The 21757-nt window shown below is 46.6% G+C and overlaps 1 protein-coding gene across 1 annotated transcript in view; it reads right to left on the reverse strand.

The window, feature by feature from the left end:
* Positions 1–21757, reverse strand: part of SYNE3 (spectrin repeat containing nuclear envelope family member 3) — a 116342-nt gene that overhangs the window by 25685 nt on the left and 68900 nt on the right. The window contains exons 8-15 of the mRNA XM_077123467.1: positions 18446–18620; positions 13624–13806; positions 11643–11786; positions 10444–10578; positions 3025–3186; positions 2755–2927; positions 2207–2336; positions 557–718 (exon numbers count right to left, since the gene is read on the reverse strand). Coding sequence (XP_076979582.1) covers positions 557–718; positions 2207–2336; positions 2755–2927; positions 3025–3186; positions 10444–10578; positions 11643–11786; positions 13624–13806; positions 18446–18620 — 1264 coding nt within the window. The remainder of the gene's footprint in view (positions 1–556; positions 719–2206; positions 2337–2754; positions 2928–3024; positions 3187–10443; positions 10579–11642; positions 11787–13623; positions 13807–18445; positions 18621–21757) is intronic.

A 21757-nucleotide genomic window follows, 5' to 3' on the forward strand; every position in this document is an offset into this window, starting at 1 on the left:
CATCACCTTTAGGAAACCAATCTCCAGAAACAGAGCTGCTTTGCAATTGAGAGCAGACACGTAAGGGAACCCATTAAATACCAGAAACGCTGCCCAGCCTAAGTTGCTGAGCTTCAGACTTATAAGTTAATAAATGGTTGCTGAATTAAGCCACAAAGCGTGGGAGTGGTTCGTTACACAGCAATAGCTGACTGATGTAGGAGTGAAGTGATTAGTGGTGATATTTTCCAAGTTGGGGAATACAGAAGTAGGCTGGAGAAATGAATGAATGTATTCATGCCAGGAAAAGTTCTCCTAAAATATTTAAAGCACAAAAGCTTAAAAACCCTTCAATGTAAGCAAGAACAGATCATAAGCTATGAATGCAATTTTTTTTTTAAGAACTCCCTGGTGGGGCGGGCCACGGTGGCTCAGCAGGCAGAATTCTCGCCTGCCATGCCAGAGACCCAGGTTCAATTCCTGGTGCCTGTCCATGATTCCCGGTGCCTGCCCATGCGAAAAATAAAGAACTCCCTCATGGCAAACACATCAATGGGAACTTTCCTTGGGAACACACCTGCAGCTTTGTTTCTCTGGCTCTCAAGTCCTTGGCTGTGGTCATTTTCATTGCAATGATTCTAACCAGCTTGAAATTTTCCACCTGCAACCATTGCTCAAAGTTCCTCAGGAGTTGGGAGAGATCTTCCTGGCTGCCTTCTTCTTCCTGGAGTAGATTTCCCTGCAGGAATGCATGACACAACCAAAGCATCCGAGGTAAAATCAACCCATTGGTCAAGGAGCCTGGGAACTCCATCGGAGGCAGGGAAATCAGGTGGAGAGCAAGAGGCCCAAAGGGTGATGGGAGAGGCCTTCGGGATGAGGAACATATCTTTATAGGGTGATGGCCGTACTTGGGGGCATTCTCAGTGTTGTCTTCCTGGTTCCTAATGAAAGCCACCACCATCCATCACCAGGACAGCTTTAACAGTGGTCACCTTTCCACCCTATTGTCCTTCTCCAGGTGTTTGTGGCCACAATGATGTCTAAAATGCAAGTCCATTCAGCTAAGCTCTCGCTTATTCACTTTGGCTGCTTCTCACACCTCCCTGAAGTGGCCCAAAAGCCTCAGCTTCGTGCTCTGCCTCAGGAGCTTCTGACATCCCCTTCTCTGAAGGTCGAGATAAGCCTGACAGTCATCTCTTGGCCCCTTGCACTTGTCCTCCCTCTACCCCTGGGCCTTTGCACTGTCTCCTCTGCATGAGACATGCCCCTCTCCACTCCTCTAGCTCACTCCCACTCAGCCTCGAGGATTCAGCTGAAATTTCATTTCTCTCGGGAGGGCACCCCTACCCCAAAACTGGGCCACAATTACTGTTGCTAGCTCTCATACCACCTGGCCCTTCTGCCAGGGTTCGCCATGCTTTCTGTAAAACTGTATCGAATTGCCTGTGTTTCCCGTGCCCTCACTCCTCAGAGTGTGTTCTGAGGTCCAGATCAACTGGGAGCTTGTTGGAAACGTCGACTCTCGGGCCCCACCCGAGAGTCGCTGAATCAGAATCTGCATTTGAATCTGATCCCTGGACGCACAATCTACTCTAAAAGTGCTGAGCTGGATTCTAAGTGCTGTGAGGGTCAGAAATGTTTCCTTTCTATCTTACTTACATTTTCCAAGGAAAGTCCTTGGGACACAGTGATACTCAATAAATATTTTTTGAATGCTTGAATGGAAGAATGAATGGGAAAATGAATTGAAATGACTTTGAAGAACAAGGATGAATTTCTTCTCAACATCACTCAATTTTTTTAAAAGGCAGTAAGGGGAAGTGACATAATACAATAAAAAGTTAGGTTAGTTCTTCGCAAACTACAACTTATGGCCCCCCAAGGGCCACATTTTGGGTGATTTCAATTTCCAGTTTGGGGCCAGCAGGAAACTTTCTACCCTAAAACTCCTTCCTGCAGGGGTTGCCTTTTGCGTTTGAGAGGCGGGTGTCAGGCCAGCCGAGGGACACCGGTCACCCTCCCAGTTGGCCTGGCTCTGCAGCTGTGGGTCCCTGAGTCCCTCTGGGCAGTGGCTGGGCAGCAGGTAGAGGCTCAAGTGAGGCAGAGAAGTGACCAAATCCTGCAAGCTGAGCGTGTGGACAGGGAGGGGCTCTGCTGGGGGCTCCCCCCACCTCCACTGGCTTGGGATCTGACCCTGCTCCTGAAGCCCCCTGGACAGACTCACCTGATGACGATGCCTGGGAATAGGATCCAAAGGATGGATGACAAACCCAGACTTTGGGATGTCATTGGTGAAAACCATCTTCTTCCTTGAATCCAGTTCCATCCTCTGCAGCTGCCAGTTTCTGATGAGGCTGAGAAGACAAACACAGCTGGGTCAATGTGGCCATGGGATGGGGAATCATTAGGTCACAGGAAAAGAAATAGGGTTGGGACACCAGGGGTGGGAGCCATTTTCGGATTTCACGACTGATCCCGCATCGGGGACCTCCCTCCCGTGTGTTGAGTGCAGTTCCCAAGGCACGTTCATGTCCACTTTCTCACTTGAGCCCCACGTCATGCTGCCATGTGGGTGCAGGAGAGGAAACTGAGGCTCCCTGCTCTAACTGCCCCTGTTGGAATCACTGGTAGGGACCGAGCAAGGAGAGGCCTGGAGGCCCCAGGCACACACAAACCCCCCAACCGTGGGGGTGGCTGTGACAGTGACTGAGCTCTCCCCCTCGGGGGCGGGGCATGGCCCAGGACAAGGCTCAGAACCAGGGAGCCCCTCACCCCAGCAGACTTTCCTCCAGCAGCCTTAGAGCCTGCCACGACTCCATCAGCTCCCCCAGCTCCTCCTGGACCACCGCAGCCCCCTCTGGAGAAGACTTCGCCATCACCAGCTGGCCGTGAGCTTCCAGTAGGAGCAGCTGGGCCTCCTTCTCTGGGAATTCAGCAACCAGCCTCTGAAGGATGGACAGACAGACGCACATGCATGTGGCTGAGACCCCAGGATGGGAGCTCTGGCCTCTGGGGGTTGCTTTCGGAGGAACACCACCTCACCTCAACCTCTTCCGCGCGGGACTCAGCACCCCACGGACCTGCGTCTCCCCGCAGTGACTCCAGCTTCTGTGTGACCATGGCCATCCACTGCTGCAGCCCCAGGAACTCGTGGCTGAAGGCGCAGTGTTCCTGCACAGCCTGCCGGCACTTATCCGTGAGGTCCTGCAGCACAGACAGCCCGGGGTGGGGTGGGAGGCAGGGCTCCCTGAGCTCCAGTGGAGGCAGAGACCCTGGATGCTAACCCCCCAATCCCCCTGCCCCTAACCTGCCTGGGCCCCAGGACAAGAGGCCCCCCAGGGCTCCCCATCTAGCAGGAAACAGAGCATCTGGGCCTCCCTTGTGCACCCATATAAGGAATTTATATTTATTCCTGGTAAGATCAGCTGTGGTTTAAAATGCCTCTAAATCTACCTTTTATAGAAAATACCAAGTGTTGGTGAGTTTGTGGGCAAGCTGAGCTCTTGCCCACCACTGGTGCAAGCATAAGTTAGTACCACTTGGGGAGACCGCTGGTCAATAGCTACTAAAACTGAACACATGCATACCCTTGACCCAACAATTTCACTCCTGGGTCTCAGACCCAAGGAAAGACGTGCATATCCTCACCAAAAGACATGCCAGGGGCACTACTTGTAACAGCCCCAAACTGGAACATTGTAGTATGTTCATACACTGGTATATTTTACAAAAAAAAGAATGGACAATCTATAGCTACGTGAATGAATTCATAATTGTCATGTAGACAGGTAAAGCTAGACATATAAGAAAACATTTTATGTGTTCAGTTTAAATGGAATATAAAAATAGGCAAACCCAACTGTGCTCATTTGCATTTTCTGTACCCCATAAAATGCCATGTTCTTTTAATCCATTCCTGTGGGTGCAGACCTATTGTGGGTGGGGCTTTTAATTAGGTTATTTCCATGGAGATGTGACCCACCCAATTCTTAAATTAAGGACTTAAACTAAGGGATTAAGTCCTTTAATGAGAGGATAAAAGGAGAAAAAATATATAGTTTAGAGAAAGAAAAGCCCCAGAGATGCTAAGAGAGGACCCACAGAAGCTGAGAGCAGAGGCCACTGAAACCAGGAGTGGAAAGCAGTGAAACCTGGGAGTAAAAGAGGAGCAGATGCCACCCACGTGCCTTATCTGACAGAAGAACCCCAGATGCCAACTGCCTTTCTTCAGAGAACGACTTCCTCTTGATGCCTTAATTTGAGACTTTTCGTGGCCTTAGAACGGTAGACGTGTAAGCTAATAAATCCCCATGGTAAACACCAACCCATTTCTGGTATAATGCATTCCAGCAGCTTTAGCAAACCTAAATACCAACCAACACGGTTGCCGAGTGGGAGTTCTGGGTTACTTCCCAGGGTCAGGAGTGACGGGCAGCGGCTGTCGTCGGTATGAGGGGCTGTGTCTTGATCTGGGGGTTGGTAACTGGGGGGGTTGAGTTTATTAATATCCATCAAGCTGCACATCACTTTTCTGCATATGATTATATTTCAATAAAAGGTTTTCAAAAATAGTCTTGCTTTCCTCCCCTTTCTGAGCTCTTTTTCCTGGGTCAATCTGTTGCCCAGCAATCTGAGGCTGAGCCTTGTTCTCTGCCTCCCTAAAAGGTAGGGGCCCTGGATGCAGTAGAGCAGCATTCTCCATCCTCCTGGTCACCCCACCTGAGCATCTCCCTCTCAGTCCCCAAAAGCCAGCAGGAACCCAGGGTCTACCGTCCTCACGCCTTCCATGACCCCCACCTAGCATCTTGTGACTCTCTGCTGGGCCACTGCAAGCCCCGTCTTCCTGCATTCCATGAGCACCAATAGAGGACTTTCAATGCCAGCCCATACTAGGGCCTGGGGACACAGGGAGGGTGCACCCCATCTGTCCTCAACAAACTGCTGATGAATGACGAGGCCCAATTTTTTGAAAACTCCACTTCTTTGAACCCCCTCTACCACTGCCCCCTCCTGTAACCTCTGCACCACCTTAAGGTCATATCACTGCCCTTATCAATGAGCTCCAATATGGGGGTGGGGTGGGGTCTACTCCCCAAGGGGACACAAAGATCCATTGGAACTTCATATACTTAAAAAGTACCAAAATAATAAATGAGGGGCAATTTTCTTTGAAGAAGTATTTAAACAATAAATAAAGTAGTATGATAGAATTGGAATGTCATTATTTTGCAACTCCTATTGAAGTAAGACTCTAGGTGCTGATCTGCAGTTGCTGTTTCTAACATTGTAAGAGACACCACATGCTGCATGATAGCAGAACACAGTGTCACCCATGAAGAAATCTGGCCAAAAAGATGCAAACCTGGGTCTGATCAAATCTCCACACTCAATTTCCAATGTACAAGAAATACACCGGACAGAGAAATATGTTAAATTAAGCACAGGGCGGGTGCACGAGTGATTCAGTGGTAGAATGCTCGCCTGCCATGCAGGAGACCCGGGTTCAATTCCGGGCCCATGCACCCCCCCAAAAGCAAACAAACAGAAAAACAAAACTATACCACAGGGATGCAATCAGCAAACTCTAGACTGCGGGAAACTCTACACTGATAAGCATTCTAGTTGCTCCAAAAAATAAACTGCAAGTGGAAAAGTGGAAAAAAAGAGGCACAGGAGGAACCTATAAATTTAAAAAGACTTAAAATGTATTTAAAAATAAAAACAGGTAAATCTGAACTATAATGTTTGGGGCTGCACGTGTGCATAATCAACCTATAAAGAAAGGTACAGTAGTGATTACCATGCAAGACAGGAGAGCAGGACTCTTCAAGGAGTAGGAGGGTAATGAGCTTAGCGGGGGCATGGGGAGGGCTGGCAAGGTCCCAGCTGCAAAAATAGTTGGTGATTACAAAGCAATTATTACAAGAGATTTGTAATGATTCAGTAAACTACCGTTGTGGCTTGCAGATTTCTGTATTTGTATTATATTTATCAATACAAAGTTTTAAAATATATATATACTGCAGAAGAAGAAACACACACGCACAAACGTTATTGTAAAAAAGCCTCCAAATAAACAGAGAACCACATGCAAGCGCACTGGATTTAGGACGTCTCTGCAAACTATAACTGAAGGACCATTCTTCTTTTCTCCAGAGTGAGCTGGTGGAAACTCTGAACCAGGAGCCAATGCTAATTTAATATATGTAGATGGAAGAACACTGTAGATATGGTTAATAAAATTTTTTTTTTTTTACTTAAATGTTTTAGTGATTAATAAAATGCTTTTCAAACTGGGAGGAGAAGGGAAGCAAAATATGCCTTCCTACTATTCAATCCTGTGCCTGGTAATCACTACTTTTAAATAAGAATACATACTTTAGGGGGTGGGCGCTCAACACGTGTTTACTGACAGCTGAGACCCTGGAGACGGCAGGCCTGTAGGATACACACTCAGCCACTTAGATGAGAATCCTTTTTCCTCTGGTCCCAGCCTGTCACATGCCTGATACCCACCACTTCATACATGCATCTGGAGATCCAGGCGAGTTGCCTCCAAGTTGGTGAGGCTGTTGAAGGCAATGAATGGTTTCCAAAATACGCACCTGCACACAATGCGCATATGTGTGTACACACCTGAAAATCTTGCATATGATACCACATGGGCCCTGGACTCCATATAAGTCCATTCAGTGATCACCTTGGGATCTGCAGGACTCAAGATGAGACCCCTGCTCTCTGAAATTGAGCTCTTAACAGTTTCCTATCTTAAGCTCTTACTGCCAAACTTCTGCCTCTGTGGTTCTTTCAATCTATGGTACCCTCCCCTATTTCCACATGCAGGGGCCCAGATTCCATCTGCCCCTCCAAATTCAACTCAGAGGGCACCTCCTATATGAAGCCCTCCCTGGCTGCCCCACCTCCACCAATATGGACACCCTCTTAGCCTCCTCTGTGCAGATATCACCTCCACATTGAGCTAGGGTTGTTTGTGGACGTCCACATCTTACCTCTTGTTGAGGACAGGGCCCACTGCTCATGCTTTCAGATTCCATAGCACCTAACACAGGGAGCTCGACTGATTACTGGATATACAGGTGAATAAATGGATAGATAGGTATGGATGGATAAATGGTTGATTGGGTTATTTACTGATTGGTTGAAGAAATATTGCAACCAGAGGCTTACAACAATCAAATCTTGTATTATCTCTAGGGACAATGATTCAATATTCACTAATTCAGTGTTCCTGGTGAGTTTATAGACCAGTCCTACAAATGAGAGTCATTTATGTTATTGCTTTGGGTTGCCTCTCATTCCCCAGCCCTGGACTGGCCTTTGAGTATCTTCACCGAGAAAGGCATGGAAGCCCAGAAGGTCTGCTCATCTGTGGAAACCTCTCATTTTACAGATAGACTGGAGCCCTCTAAGATTGCACAGTGGAACATACCACTGAACCCACATGGGCTGTTTGTCATGACTGGTTGGCACAAGAGGCTAGAAAGGCCAGCTCTGACAGTCAGAATTTTTCAACTTCTTGGCCGCAGGTAATCTCCCCAAGTTGCCAAACCACGGCCCTTGTGGGTAAGGCCCATGGGGTGTGGCCTAGGTAGGCATGCCTGTGGGGTGTGGTCTGCTTCCTGCAACATGCCCTGTTCCTGACAGGACCACTCCAGCCAGTGCAGCCTCTTTTTGAGGATGGGCTGGAAGTACCACTCCAACACCAAGGCACCGATTGCCCCCTGGAGGCTCAAGCTCACCAGGCCACATGACTTGGGGAGGAAGGGTCCCAACCCCAACTCTGCTGCTCACTTGATGAGGGCACTTGGGCACGCAGCCTCAGTTATCTTTCTTTAAAATGGGGAAACAATACTTAGCAGGTTTGATGAGGATTAAATGAGCTAATGATTGCAAAGTGCCAAGCACATAGTAGATGCTCAGGAAGTGGGGCTTTTTGTTACAATGATTAACCTACCTCATTATCTCAAGGCAGGCATTAATGCCGACCTTTGTTGCATCTACTGGCTTCTGTGAGCTTCTGAAGGGCAGGGGCAGCAGATCCTATTTCTCTACTCCCTGGGCCTCAACCTAGAGACCACTAGCTGTGAGTTTATTAGAAAGATTCAGATGAGTTCATCAGACCTTATTTGTCAACTAGCCCAGTGGGTCTCCATAGGCAGTGCTGCATTCCTGAGAAACTTGGGAAGTGGTTGGTTGTCATGGCAGTGTGGGGTGGAGTGACTGCAGCAGACGCAGTGAGAATGGGTGGGTGCTGCTACCCGGCCTGAGCGGGACAGTCCAGCAATGTGGAGCTGCCCACATCCCACAAGATTCTCTCACGTCCTGTCAGATACTCCAAAGGGCAGACCCTGCTTATCATGTCATACTCCAGTTATCAGACAATCACACTATTAACACAAGCCAGCTTTTCCAGGAATGCGTCTCTCGTGTAAATGGACAGAAGAGTGTTTTGGTTTGTGTGGTAGTTAGATTCAGGTGTCAACTTGGCCAGGTGAAGGTACCTCGTTCTGTTGCTGTGGACACGAGTCAATGGTACATGAACCTCATCTGATGCTGATTACATCTGCAGTTGGCTAGGAGGCATGCCTGCTGCAATGAATGATGTTTGACTTAATTGGCTGGTGTTTAAATGAGAGACTCAACGTAGCACAGCCCAAGCAGCTCAGTATACCTCATCTTGGCACTCACAGTTCAGCCCAGGTCTTTGGAGATGCAGAAAGGAATCACCCTGGGGAAAGTTGCTGGAACCCAGGGGCCTGGAGAGAAGGCCAGCAGAGATCTCCCTGTGCCTTCCCACGTAAGAAAGAATCTCAGTTGAAAGTTAGCTGCCTTTATCTCTGAAGAACTAACAAAATAAATTCCCTTTAATTAAAAGCCAATCCATCTCTGGTGTGTTGCATCCCAGCAGCTAGCAAACTAGAACAGTTTGACTGGAACTTTAGCAAAGGTTTTTCACATTTCACCACCACTAGAGGCAACATGGCTGTGCTGCTGGTTCAGCATCTGTGGCTGCCACGTAAAGAGGCATTTTCTGACCGCTTTTTGTGATGTGGCCATCTCACAGCACCTTCATATTGCAAGGTACCATTTTGTTATAAGTTACTTCCCTTTTCCCTTTACTATTATAGATGGGTATTTCATTCATTTTTTTTTTAAATTGTCACTGTGGATAATACATTATATTTGAAGTATATGATTGTAAAGTGGGTGTCAGAAGTATTTGTTATTAAAATAGGGTGTGTTCCAAGTGTCCATCAACTGGTGAATACATAAATAAAATGTGGCATATACATACAATGGACGATTCAGCTGTAAAAAGGAATGAAGTTCTGATATACAGGACAAAACGGATGAACCTGAAGACATCATGTTGAGTGAAATAAGGCGACACCAAAGGAAAAATATCATATGAGCCCACTGAGATAAAATAATTAGAACAAACAAACTCATAGTCAGAATCTAGTATATAGGTTCCCAGGGGCCAGGGATGGGGTACGGACTTGGGAGTTAATGATGAAATTGTAGAGTCTCTGTTTGGGCTGATTGCAAAGTTTTGGTAATGTACGGTGGGTAGAGCACAACATTGTGAATGCAATTAGCAGCACTGAATTATATGTTTAAATGTAGTTAAAAGGGGAAATTTCAGATAGTATATATGTTACTAGAATAAAAAAATTCATAGGACTGTACAACACAAAAAGTTAACCCTATTGCAATAGACTATAGTTAGAGTACGATTATAAAAATATTCTTTTGTCAATTGTAACAAATGTCACACATTAATGCAAGGTGTTAATAATAGGGTGCTATAGGGGAACTCTATATTTTATACATGATCGAACCTACAATTTCTCTAATAAAAACAAATAGGGTGCGCCAGGTCTGATAGGGAGAGCAGTGCCTTAGATTACAAATTTTTCTGAGATGTGGCTATTGCAGAGCGTGGTCTGAACTCCCGGGGTCCTTGTTGCTGACCCAGGACTGTCTCTGAGTTCGTGCTGGGGACAGGTCCTGGTGTCTCATTTTTGTCCCTCAGCCTCCACTTCCGGCTCCCAGAGCTCAAAAGGAGTTCTGGGCAGACACTAGGACACTCATGGCCACTAGAGGGCGCTGCAGGCAAGTTTAGGGCACAGGCCCCACCTCCCGTTTAGGATCAGAGGGACCTGTTCTTGAGCCTCGTGGCTCATGATACAGAATTATATCTTCATCTGCTTGTTTACGGATTAACAGTCCATCTACCCCAGGAGAGCAGGGGCCTTGATGTCTTGAGGATACTCCCTCCCTTGTAGGGCCTACAATACTGCCTGGCATACAGGAGGTGCTCAATAATTGTTGATGAACGAATGCAAAGGGAAGGAAGAGAGGAAGAATAAGGAAGGGGTGGGAGGAATGAAGGCCCAGGAGCAAGGTTCAGCCCAGGCCCTTGGTGGCCCTCCTTACCTCTAGAGACCTCTGCACAGCCTGACAGTCGGAGGAAAGCTGGTCCATCTTGTGCTGGTGGCTGGGATTCCCCTGAACCAGAGGCCTCATGGCCTCCACCTGCACCCCCAGGTCCAGCGCTTCTTCCTGCAGCCCCTGCAGTAGGGAAGGAACGAAGGGGCTCTTTCTGCTTCTCCACCACAGAGGCTGATGGGGTTGGGAGCTCATGAAGGTCCCGGGATGGTGGGGCTCCCCCCATGCTCCGCCAGGAGCAATACCACGTGGACATCTGGTGGGCTCACCGTCAGGGCAGGTAGGAGATTTTTAAGTTCAGAGGAAAGTAAATTCTGGGAAAATGAGCTTTGCTAAAAACCAGATGGCATCTCGGGAGACAATCTCACATCTGACTCATACTTAGTGACTTAGCTCTTGTTATGAAGAATTGCACCCCAATTTTAGTTTTAAAGCCAGAAATACTCCATCTTTAATTTCTTCCAGAGACTACAGTCTCAATTTCTGGACGATCTGTGCTTAGGTCTTAAAAGAAAATAACTGTACCCCATGCACTTTTAAAAACCAGGAGGCTTTTTTATCTAGCAAATAATTATCAATGATTAGCTATCAATTCATAGCCCACATGTGTTTTAAAACATTTATGAGTAATCCTAAAATCAGTTTTATGGGCAGGCCACAATGGCTTAGCGGGTAAAGTTCTAGCCTGCCATGCTGGAAACCCAGATTCAATTCCCAGTGCTTGCCCACGCCAAAAGAAAAAAGAAAAATTCATTTTATTTAACTGAAGGTCTCTGGACTCACTAGGCAGTAGTGAGTTTACTCACTACTAAGTAAAAATTTAAAAAAAAATTTTTTTAATTTACTAAGTAAAATTTTACTTAGTAAAATTACTAAGTAATTTTAAAATTACTTGGGAAAGCAATTTAAAAAATCCAAACATCTGACTTTGGAACCGAGGAGAAAATAAAAGGGCAGATTATCATGTTATCAGGTTGAAGTACCAGCAGTTTAGGGAGTATTAAGGTCCCTGCAGAGGCCAGGAACCACAGATAAATAAGCAGAGATTCTGTTGAGTATGAAAGGTCAGACCTCAAGTGAGGCTTCCAATCTCTGCCTTGAGCCAGAGGCCACCGCTTTGCTGGTTACTGCTGGGGGAGGGGAGCTGCTTCTGGACAGGGGAGACCTGGGCCCTGCAGAACCCTTACCTGCAGTCTTGAGAGCTGGGCCTGTTTCCCAGGAAGGTCCCGCTGAAGGCCATTCTTGGCTTGGACTCTGACCTGGAGCTCTGAGAGCTTCTTCTGCAGGGGCTTGAATGCAGCCCCAAAATCTTTGTGCTGAGTAAGCAAGCTCTGCAGAGATACAGAGCACGTACCACTCAAATTAAGAGCTCTCTTCCAAGGCACCCTGTTGTGAGAACTCTCCCTGACAAACAGGGTGCTCTTCTTCCAGCCTTCTCCTGGCCAGCTCATAGTCAACCTTCAAAGCTCCACTTGGGTGTCACCCCCTCCAGGCAGCCTTCCCTGATCCCTGATGGGGAAGACACCATAGTGTCCTCAGATAACACTTTGGCCACACCCCTCTAATAAACAGAGCTTTTTGTAAATAAGATTTTCTTGTAGCCCATCCACACCCATTCATTTTCAGCTGTTTTTATGGTTCGGTGGCAGAGGTGAGTGATTGTCACAGGGCCTGTCTGGCATGCAAACTCTAAAATATTTCCTAGTTGGCCTAATACAGAAATATTTACCCACCCTTGCTCTGAAAGAGCACTTTGGCTGTTGCTTAATGTGCTGGTTTGAAAGGATGAATGTCCCCTAGAAAAGCCATGTTTTAATCTAAATCCCATTTCATAAAGGCAGAATAATCCCTATTCAATACTGTATTTGAAACTGTAATCAGATCATTTCCCTGGAGATGTGATTTAATCAAGAGTGGTTGTAAACTAGATTAGGTGACAATATGTCTCCACCCATTTGGGTGGGTCTTGATAAGTTTCTGGAGTCCTATAAAAGAGGAAACATTTTGGAGAATGAAAGAGATTCAGAGAGAGCAGAGAATGCTGTAGCACCACGAAGCAGAGAGTCCATCAGTCAGCGACCTTTGGAGATAAAGAAGGAAAATGCTTCCCGGGGAGCTTCATGAAACCAGAAGCCAGGAGAAGAAGCTAGCAGATGACACAGTGTTCCCCATGTGCCCTTCCAGATGAGAGAGGAACCTTGACTGTGCTCACCATGTGCCTTTCCAGATGAGAGAGAAACTCTGACTGTGTTTGCCACGTGCCCTTCCACTTGAGAGAGAAACCCTGAACGTCACTGGCCTTCCTGAACCAAGGTATCTTCCCCTGGATGCCTTCGATTGGACATTTCTACAGACTTGTTTTAACTGGAATATTTTCTTGGTCTTAGAACTGTAAACTAGCAACTTATTAAATTCCCCTTTTAAAAGCCATTCTGTTTCTGGTATATTGCATTCTAGCAGCTAGCAAACTAGAACACCTAGTAATTGTCTATTTATTTGTCGCCCCCATCAGACTATGAGTTCTTTGGGAGTGAAGACCTGGTTTTCCTTTCTTTGTCCCCCCAGCTCACAGAGCGGAGCCTGGCACTGCTGATGGAGGGTTCTGGAGCCAGGTGGCCATGGGCTGTCCTGGCTCTGCCACCTACTTGAACATTCCTGCCTCAGTTTCCTCATCTGTGAAATGGGGAAAGTAATCATACCTCCCTCATAAAGCTGTCACTTGGGTTAGATGAGATCTTGAATGTGAAACTGTTGGCATGCCTGGTCCATTGTCAATGCTCCATAAATCATAGCTACCATCATCATCATCATCATCAGAAGCTCAACAAACATTTGTTATGTGAAAGAATAAACCATTCACAGCATGCCCTAAGGCACTTCATGGTGGTTTAAAATTTACTGAATGTTCTTACCTACTTTTTTTCTTGAGCTTTTCTTCCTTGAGCTTCCCCCAGTCACTGGGGGAGACAGTTTGGTTTGATTTCAGTGGAGAGAGGGCATTTGGTGGCAAACGCAAGAAGAGGGTGGGCAGTGAGGGGTCCAGTCAGAAGGCCGGTGCCATACCCCTCCCCAGATTATAGATGTGGAGCCCGAGATGGTGGGGTCACAAGAATCTCTCCTGGAGGAGCGGCCCTGCCCTCTGCCCGGCCTGAGGCGGGAGACACTCACCTGCAGTTTGCTTTTCCTCTGCAGAAGGCTGTTGTGGAGCAGGTCCCTGTCCCTCACCGAACTGGCTGCCTGCTCCAGGAGGGCCGAGGCTCTCTCCTGGCCAAAGACAGCACTCAGCAGGTCTCCCTGCAGCTGCAGCATGGTCAGCTGCTCCTTCAGGTGGGAGCTCTCTGCCAGGGCCGCCTGTGGGAGACAACACGTCCCTCAACCACCAAGCACGATGGGGCAGGACAGAGCTGGGACCATGCTGGGGGCACAGTCATGCTGGTTGTGGATGCAAAGAAGGCCATGCTTTGTGCTGGTTTCTGAGGATGCAGCAAGCACAAGTGGCAACCAGCTGGTGGGAATGTTGCAGGGACTCTGAATTTCAGGGTCAACTTTGAGGACTCTCTCACCCCCTGCATCCCTCTTATTACCAAACACCCAAAGATTTTTACCTCCTAAACGTCTCAGGAATCCATCCCCACTGGATTCCTCCAACCCCCTGGCTGTGTTCCACACCCTCAGCCTTGCTCACCTGAACACAGCAGCTCCTGACCAGTCTGCTGCCACCCAGCTGGCCCCCCAGGTCGGCTCTTCACAGTGCAGCCAACCCACACCTAGCCATATTGATCTTGTGTAAATGAGCCCCCAGCACTGATCTTATCCCCAGGCAGTGAGAGGGACCGAAGGCACTGAACTTAGCTGGGGAGTGGGAATTCAGGGAGGCTTGCCAGAGGAGGTGACACCTGATGTGTAGGAGCTTGCCCGACAAAGAGGGGGGCTAACGGAGATCAGCAGGCTTCCTACACAGCCTGTACTAGGCATAGCCCAGATCCCACCTCCTCCAGGAAGCCTGCCCTGACCACATTTCCGTTTACTCCCACCTCTTCCTGTCCCCAAACCCTTGCAGCTCTTAAAGCCTGTGCCAAGAACCTGCTGACTTGCCTGTTGTTTTGTGTAGACAACTCCTGCCTCTTTGACTGAGGGTCCTGGTCCTGGGCACCAGGGCTTTTGTCTTCAGTTGCCCAGATTCCTTCCATTTTCTACCTGATAAAGTTACTGAGAACTCTCAGAGTTATAACTCTAGGCTAGGAGGGAAAGAACAAATACCCCAACCCAGGAAGGTGACTGCAACCCAAGGCAGAAAGTGGTTCTTTCCCTAAGTGGAGTTCGGACCAAGTGCTATGAGTCCAAGGCAGGGGTGGATGCTCCTTACTGGAGGAAATCAGAGAAGGTTCCTCAGAGGAGGTAGCCCTGATGACTGCCCTTGACAGGGAGCAGGTGTTCTTGCAGGAAGAGCAGCATAAATGCAGCTAGCACAGCTGTCCTGGTGCAACCTGTGGGTGAAGGTTTTCCTCCAGCCACACAAGGCCCAGCCTGTGGGGTTACCTTCACTCTCAGATGCAGCATCATAGGGCTTAAGAATTCAGGCTGGGGAGTTGAAGTCTTGAGTTTGGATTACATACTTGCTAGGAGGCCTTGAGCACTTCCCTAAACCCCTCTGAGCCTCAGCTTCTTTACTGAAGCCTAATGCATTTAACACAGCTCAGGCACACAGTGAATATACAGTGAGAGACAGCTCTTCTAGGCCAATAGTATATAACCAGCCATGCGCAGCTTCAGGGGCTCAACTCTAGCTCTAGAGGAACCTCATGGATCAGCCTGCCAATCAGAAGCAGATGCAGAAGCTGAGTTAGGAAACAGCAGGGTTTGCAGCCTGAGCCCTGGCCTGTAAAGCTATCCCACTGCTGTAGGTGGGCAAGGATAAATCAAAAGGTTTTCAGACATGAGCAAACCAAAGCCCTGGCCCTGCTTTCCTGCCCACTGTTTGGGCAAGTGCCTGCCCGGATTCCTAGGCTACCCTCTAGGAAGGGAGTGCCTTGTGGAGGCCGAGGCCTTGCTCTCTGCCACCTTGGAAAGGACAGGACTGAAACGCAGTTGTGACGTGATGGGGAGAGCGGCTGCCATGGTCAGCCAGGCCATGGTCAAGGGGTGGCCCTGCCACACTGTCCTTATAACGAGTGGCTTTTCCTCCCAAGGACTTAGTTTCCATAAGTCATGTGATAATGATAAATCCTTTTCGCATACCTCACAAAGCTGTTACTAGGATCTAAAGTGAAAACTGGGAGGAGAACACTAGACGGGACTCTGGAGCCCCTGTCTCGGCCCCGGCTTTGCTGCTCTTGAAAGGCGTGACCCTGAACCAACCCCCTAAACTCTTGGCTCAAACCCCCTCATCTGCAAAACGAAGGGACTCAGTGGTAGAAATGGCGACAGTAATTCATGGGCATGGAGAGTCAACATATATTAATCATGTCAGTGAAAAATTGGAAACAATCTAAGTGTCTAATAGAGTATACGTGAAATAAAGGACTAACTAGCCAAACAATTGACTATTATGCAGTCATTAAAAATGGTGAACTATTTCAAATGATGCTGAGAAAATATTCTTATGTGGAGCAAATATATCAAGTTATACGATTATACAACACTTATTGTATAATACAATGTATATACAATTCAGGATCCCAAATACCCAAATCATATCCTTAGTTAATTAAAGCTGCTGTCTGATGACTCCCAGGGGTATAAACCTCCCTGGCAATGTGGGACAGAAATCCTAGGATGAGCTTGGACTCAGCATCAAGGGATTGAGAAAACCTTCTTGACAGAAAGGGGGAAGAGAGAAATGAGACAAAATGAAGTATCAGTGGCTGAGAGATTTCAAACAGAGTCAAGAGGTTATCCTGGAGGTTATTCTTACACATTATATAGATATCCCCTTTTTAGTTTAAGGTGTAATGGAGAGGCTAGAGGGAACTGCCTGAAACTGTAGAGCTGTGTTCCAGTAGCCATGTTTCTTGAAGATGACTGTATAATTATATAGCTTTCGCAATATGACTGTGTGATTGTGAAAACCTTGTGTCTGATGCTTCTTCTTTTATCTATGATATGGACAGATGAGTAAAAAATATGGATTAAAAATAAATAAATAATGGGGGGAAATAAATAAATAATAGGGGGAACATTTAAAAATAAATTGAGTAGATTGAAATACTAGTGATCAATGAAAGGGAGTGGTAAGGGGTATAAAAAAAATAGGGGGAATAAAGGTTAAAATAAATTGGGTAGATGGAAATACTAGTGGTCAATGAGAGGGAGGGGTAAGGGGTTTGGTATGTATGAGTTTTTCTTCTTTCTTTTTATTTCTTTTTCTGGAGTGATGCAAATGTTTTTAAAAATGATCATGGTGATGAATACACAACTATGCGATGATATTGTGAGCCATTGATTGTATACCATGTATGGAATGTTTGTATGTTAAGAATGTTCGTGTTTGCATGTTGTTTTTGTTTGTCAACTAAAAAAAAGCTGCTGTCTGTTAATTATCTTATCTTATGAAAATGGCTAGATGGATTTTCATCAGCTTTGAAGGTAAACCTCAAACTGAGGTTTGTGGCACACATGAAACTTATTTTGGGGAGCCCTGGAGAGTACCTCCAATACACAGAACATCATTCTTCAGCTAAGACTGAGCACGGGAGGGGAGGGCCATGTGTGGATTAAGACCCCTGCAGAGAAAAAACAAATGCTGGTTCCACCGTGAGCCCCAAGTGGAGTCATACCAGGGGAGACACTCCACAGTGCAGGCACTTGTCTACACCTGGAAAAAGCGCTGAGGGTTGGGGGTGAGGCAGTGGCCTGGGTGGATGATTCTCCCTGGGAGATGCCAAGCTGGGCAGAGGAGCGAAGGAGAAAGCGCATTCAGTGTTTTAACAGTGGTCCTATGGCTTGCGGTGCTGTGGGTGATTCCATTTTTCTCTTCATAAATATTTACATTCCCCGAGCCCATATGACTTTTAATGCAGAAGTAAAATTCTGGATACTCTCTTGTGTTTCTTCTCACTCTATGTGTTTAAGAATCTCTAGACCCAAACGTATTCTATGGACTTCGGAGCTCAAGGATGCAAAAGCAAATCACAGCTACTGTGCTGCCGGGTGTCTGTGGCAGGAGCTGGTGGCTTCTCACTGAGCAGCAGTTTCTCCCTCTTTCTCACCCAAAAGCCTGGGTTTTGTTTGGGTGGCAAAGTGCCCAGTCCAGGATCATGATTGTGATTGGTACATGTTAGTCATGGCACCTCCTTCATCTCTAGCCGGGGACAGGTCAGGAAATGTCCGGGGCAGTGGGATGAGGGCTTCTGGGAAGGATTCGCCTCCCTGTTGAAAGGTGGCAGCGGCAGATAGAGAGAGTCCCCTGCCCACTCCTTTCCTTCTTGCATGAGGTGCTCTTGTTTGTGTGAGGATGAACACTTGGAGGAGAAGCAGCCATTGGGGGGCCATGGAAAGAGGCCTGGTGTGCATACCAAAGGCGTCACAGCAGACAGCTGGAAAGAGCCTGGGTGACCTGCCAAGCCAGCCCCGTAACGGCTGAACATCTCTAGTTTAAGCCACCTTGGGTCAAGTTTTCCATCATTAATTGATACACAACAAAGGTAAGGCATGGTCTGATGTGCTTCTCTCCCACAGAACCGTTAAGGCTTCTATCCAGAGGACAGCTAAAGTGGGGTCCTAAAGGGAAGGGGAGATGCTGGGGGGTGGCGGCAGGTCAGTGCAGAGCCCTCAGGTCACACTTGGCAGCAGGCAAAACCTTGGACACAAGTCCTCACTGTGGCCTTCGTTGCTGATAACAATCAGCACTGACATTCCCTGTGCACAGGACTCACCAGGCCTGGTGCCAGGCGCTTTACCCAACTACCTGGAGGACCTTGTGCCAGTGGCTGAGATGCTGTACTTGGCCAGCAGCCACCCCCACCCCCACCTCCAGCAGGGACACGCTTACCTGGATCTGGGGCAGGAAGGTGTGAAGGGAGGGCAGGTCCGGCAGGCTACTGGTGACATCCAGGAGCCTCTGCGCCAGGGCCCTCCACAGCTGCACGTCCTGCAGAGGCCGCTGGAAACGCTGCCAAAGCTCCAGCCCCACAGCATTGCACAGCCGGCTGCTCCTCCCCTTCAGGCTGCAAGGACCACAGAGGGGAGGAAAGAGAGAGGGGGAGAAAGCAGGGTCAGTCCAGGAATGAGGCTCTGCCTAAACCCCCAAGGACTGTGGCTTGTGCTCCCTCCAGAGTGAGAGCTCTCCTCTCCCACACGCTGCTGGGTGTGTCCATGGCAGTGAACAAAACATGCGGATGGAAGGGGCTATGTTAATATTGATACGAAAAGGTGATGACCACAGACCTTAGCCCTTCCTGAGGATAGACAGTGGGGTTTCCTGGTGCTTATACAAATTAGATACGTGAGCACCCTGTGATTCTGGAGCAGGTATAAAGAGCTGGGATTCTGAAGTCAGATCAGCTGTGTGCCCTTAAGTGATCATAAGCTTCAAGTAGCTTAACATCTTTGAGCTTCAGTTTCCTCATCTGTAAAATGGGAACACAGTGACCATCTCATGGGGTCGTTGTAAGTATTAAATGAAATTACACATGGAGACAACTCCCAGTAATGGAGGACTACTCCATCTGGGCAGTTGGACAGGGCCTTCCACTAAGGACAAATTTTAAAAACTATATCAAATTAAAATACAATAACAAAAATAGAAATTTGAGTCCAATGCCTCAAGTTGCTTTGGTCCTTAGGGCATTTTTCAATCTGGAAGAAACATCAAAACTGAGCTAGCTTTTGAGAACCTCTCAGAATAAAAAACCAACATCCAATCTCAGGTAGGACATGAGATTTTGTTGGTTTGTCCAGAGTGATGCCCCGATGAATCCCAGAGTGATTCGATCAGTGAGTGGAAAAGTATTTGCAAAACCCCCTTCGGGGAATGGTGAGAACAGGGAGAAATTCAACTTCCCCAAGTTGAATTCTTGATATTCTCACAAGCAGTGTGGACAACCAAAGCTATAGGCAGAGCCCCCAGTCTTGGGGTTTGTTCATATGAAACTTAACCCCACAAAGGATAGGTCAAGTCTACTTAAAATTTAGGCCTAAGAGTCACCCCCAAGAGAGCCTCTTTTGTTGCTCAGATGTGGCCTCTCTCTCCAGCCAACACAACAAGCAATCTCACCACCCTCCCCCTGTCTACGTGGGACATGACTCCCAGGGGTGTGGACTTTCCTGGCAATGTGGACAGAAATTCTAGAATGAGCTGAGACTCGGCATCAAGGGATTGAGAAAACTTTCTCGACCAAAAGGGGGAAGAGTGAAATGAGACAAAGTGTCAATGGCTGAGAGATTCCAAACATAGTTGAGAGGTTGTCCTGGAGATTATTCTTATGCATTAAGTAGATGTCACCTTGTTATTCAAGATGTAATGGAGAGGCTGGAGGGAACTGCCTGAAATTGTAGAGCTGTGTTCCAGTAGCCATGTTTCTTGAGGATGATTGAACAATGAGATAGCTTTCACAGCGTGACTCTGTGATTGTGAAAACCTTGTGTCTGATGCTCCTTTTATCTACCATATCAACAGACGAGTAGAACATATGGAATAAAAATAAATAATAAGGGGAACAAATGTTAAAATAAATTTAGTTTGAAATGCTAGTGATAAATAAAAGCAGGGTTTAAGGGGTATGGTATGTATAATCATTTTTTTCTGTTTTTGTTTTATTTCTTTTTCTGTTGTCTTTTTATTTCTTTTTCTAAATTGATGCAAATGTTCTAAGAGATAATGAATATGCAACTATGTGACAATATTAAGAATTACTGATTATATATGTAGAATGGAATGATATGTTGAAGTTTTTGTTTGTTAGTTTTTTTAATTAATAAAAAATAAAAATAAAATAAATAAATAAATAATAGGGGGAACAAATGCTAAAATAAATGTAGTTTGAAATGCTAGTGATCAATGAAAGCAAGGGGTAAGGGGTATGGTACGTATAATCTTTTTTTTTCTGTTTTTGTTTTATTTCTTTTACTATCGTCTTTTTATTTCTTTTTCTGAATTGATGCAAATGTTCTAAGAAATGATGAATATGCAACTAAGTGATGATATTGTGAATTACTGATTATATATGTAAATGTTTTTTTTATAAAAAAAGCCAACATCCGGGGTCCATAAACGGTGGCAGATTCTGATAAACAAGTCCCTCTTTAAGCTGGGACCATGAAGATCTATACCCTCTGGCTGAAAGTACACTGGAAGATGTCTGGCAGCCCAGGGTCAAGAGCCTCAAGTCTCTAAGTGCATTAAGGAGACCCTAGATTGGTATTACCCTTGAGCAACTAGCAGAAGCAAACAAAGTCCTTTCTTGAGTAAGTTGTCATCATCCTAGGCTCAAACAACTTCTACAAATTATTTTTCAAAACCAATGTCCAGCATCCAGTGAGAGATAATCAGACACACAAGCCAACAAGACACTGTGAGTGATAATCAGGTCCAGAAACAGCAGATAACAGAAACATGCTCACAAACCATTAAGATAATAGAATGATCAGATATAAACTATGAACAGCTATGTTCAGAAAAATACAAGCCAAGCTTGAAAATTCCAGCAGAAAACTGGAAACCATAGAAAATGGCATGGTGGATTTGAAAAATGACCAAATAGAAATTCTAGAACTGATAACACATGCAAAGTATTCCATGTTGGGGACTCTTCATATCTTTGTCAAGGGCTGATGTTTGAACTCGTGAATGGTTTACCCCCGAATGCCCACAGGAAGCTCCGTAGGAAATTCAACTGAATTCAATCCAATGCCTACCGTAAACCTTCCCTGTGCCAGGCAACAACTTGTGCCCTCAGGACACTCTCAGACTATTGGGGAAACTGAAGTGATAACACACAATTAAAAATACAACATAAATGTTAAAATGGGCTTATAAAAGTGCAACAAGGAGAGCAGAGGAGACAGTGAGAATCAGGGTCAGGGAAGGCTCCTTGGAGGAGGTGACTTCTGCCAGGAGTTAATGAAGGCAGGTATTCTGGGCAGAGGGCATGGTATAATCCACAGGTGTCTAAGCAGATGGCATGTTTTGCATCCGCCATGCAGCATGGTGTGGGCTGTGAACAGAAGGGCAGGAGGTGTGGCTGGGGAGAGACACTGGGGGTAGATGGTGAGTGTCAAGCTAAGAAGGGGGGACTTTATCCTGTGTTCAGTAAAATAAAATGTCCTGGTAGGGATCCCTTTCTGAAAAAGGATTTTTCAAAAG

Source organism: Tamandua tetradactyla, chromosome 12 (genome assembly GCF_023851605.1).
Source record: "Tamandua tetradactyla isolate mTamTet1 chromosome 12, mTamTet1.pri, whole genome shotgun sequence".
In the NCBI taxonomy this organism is placed as follows: Eukaryota; Metazoa; Chordata; class Mammalia; order Pilosa; family Myrmecophagidae; genus Tamandua; species Tamandua tetradactyla.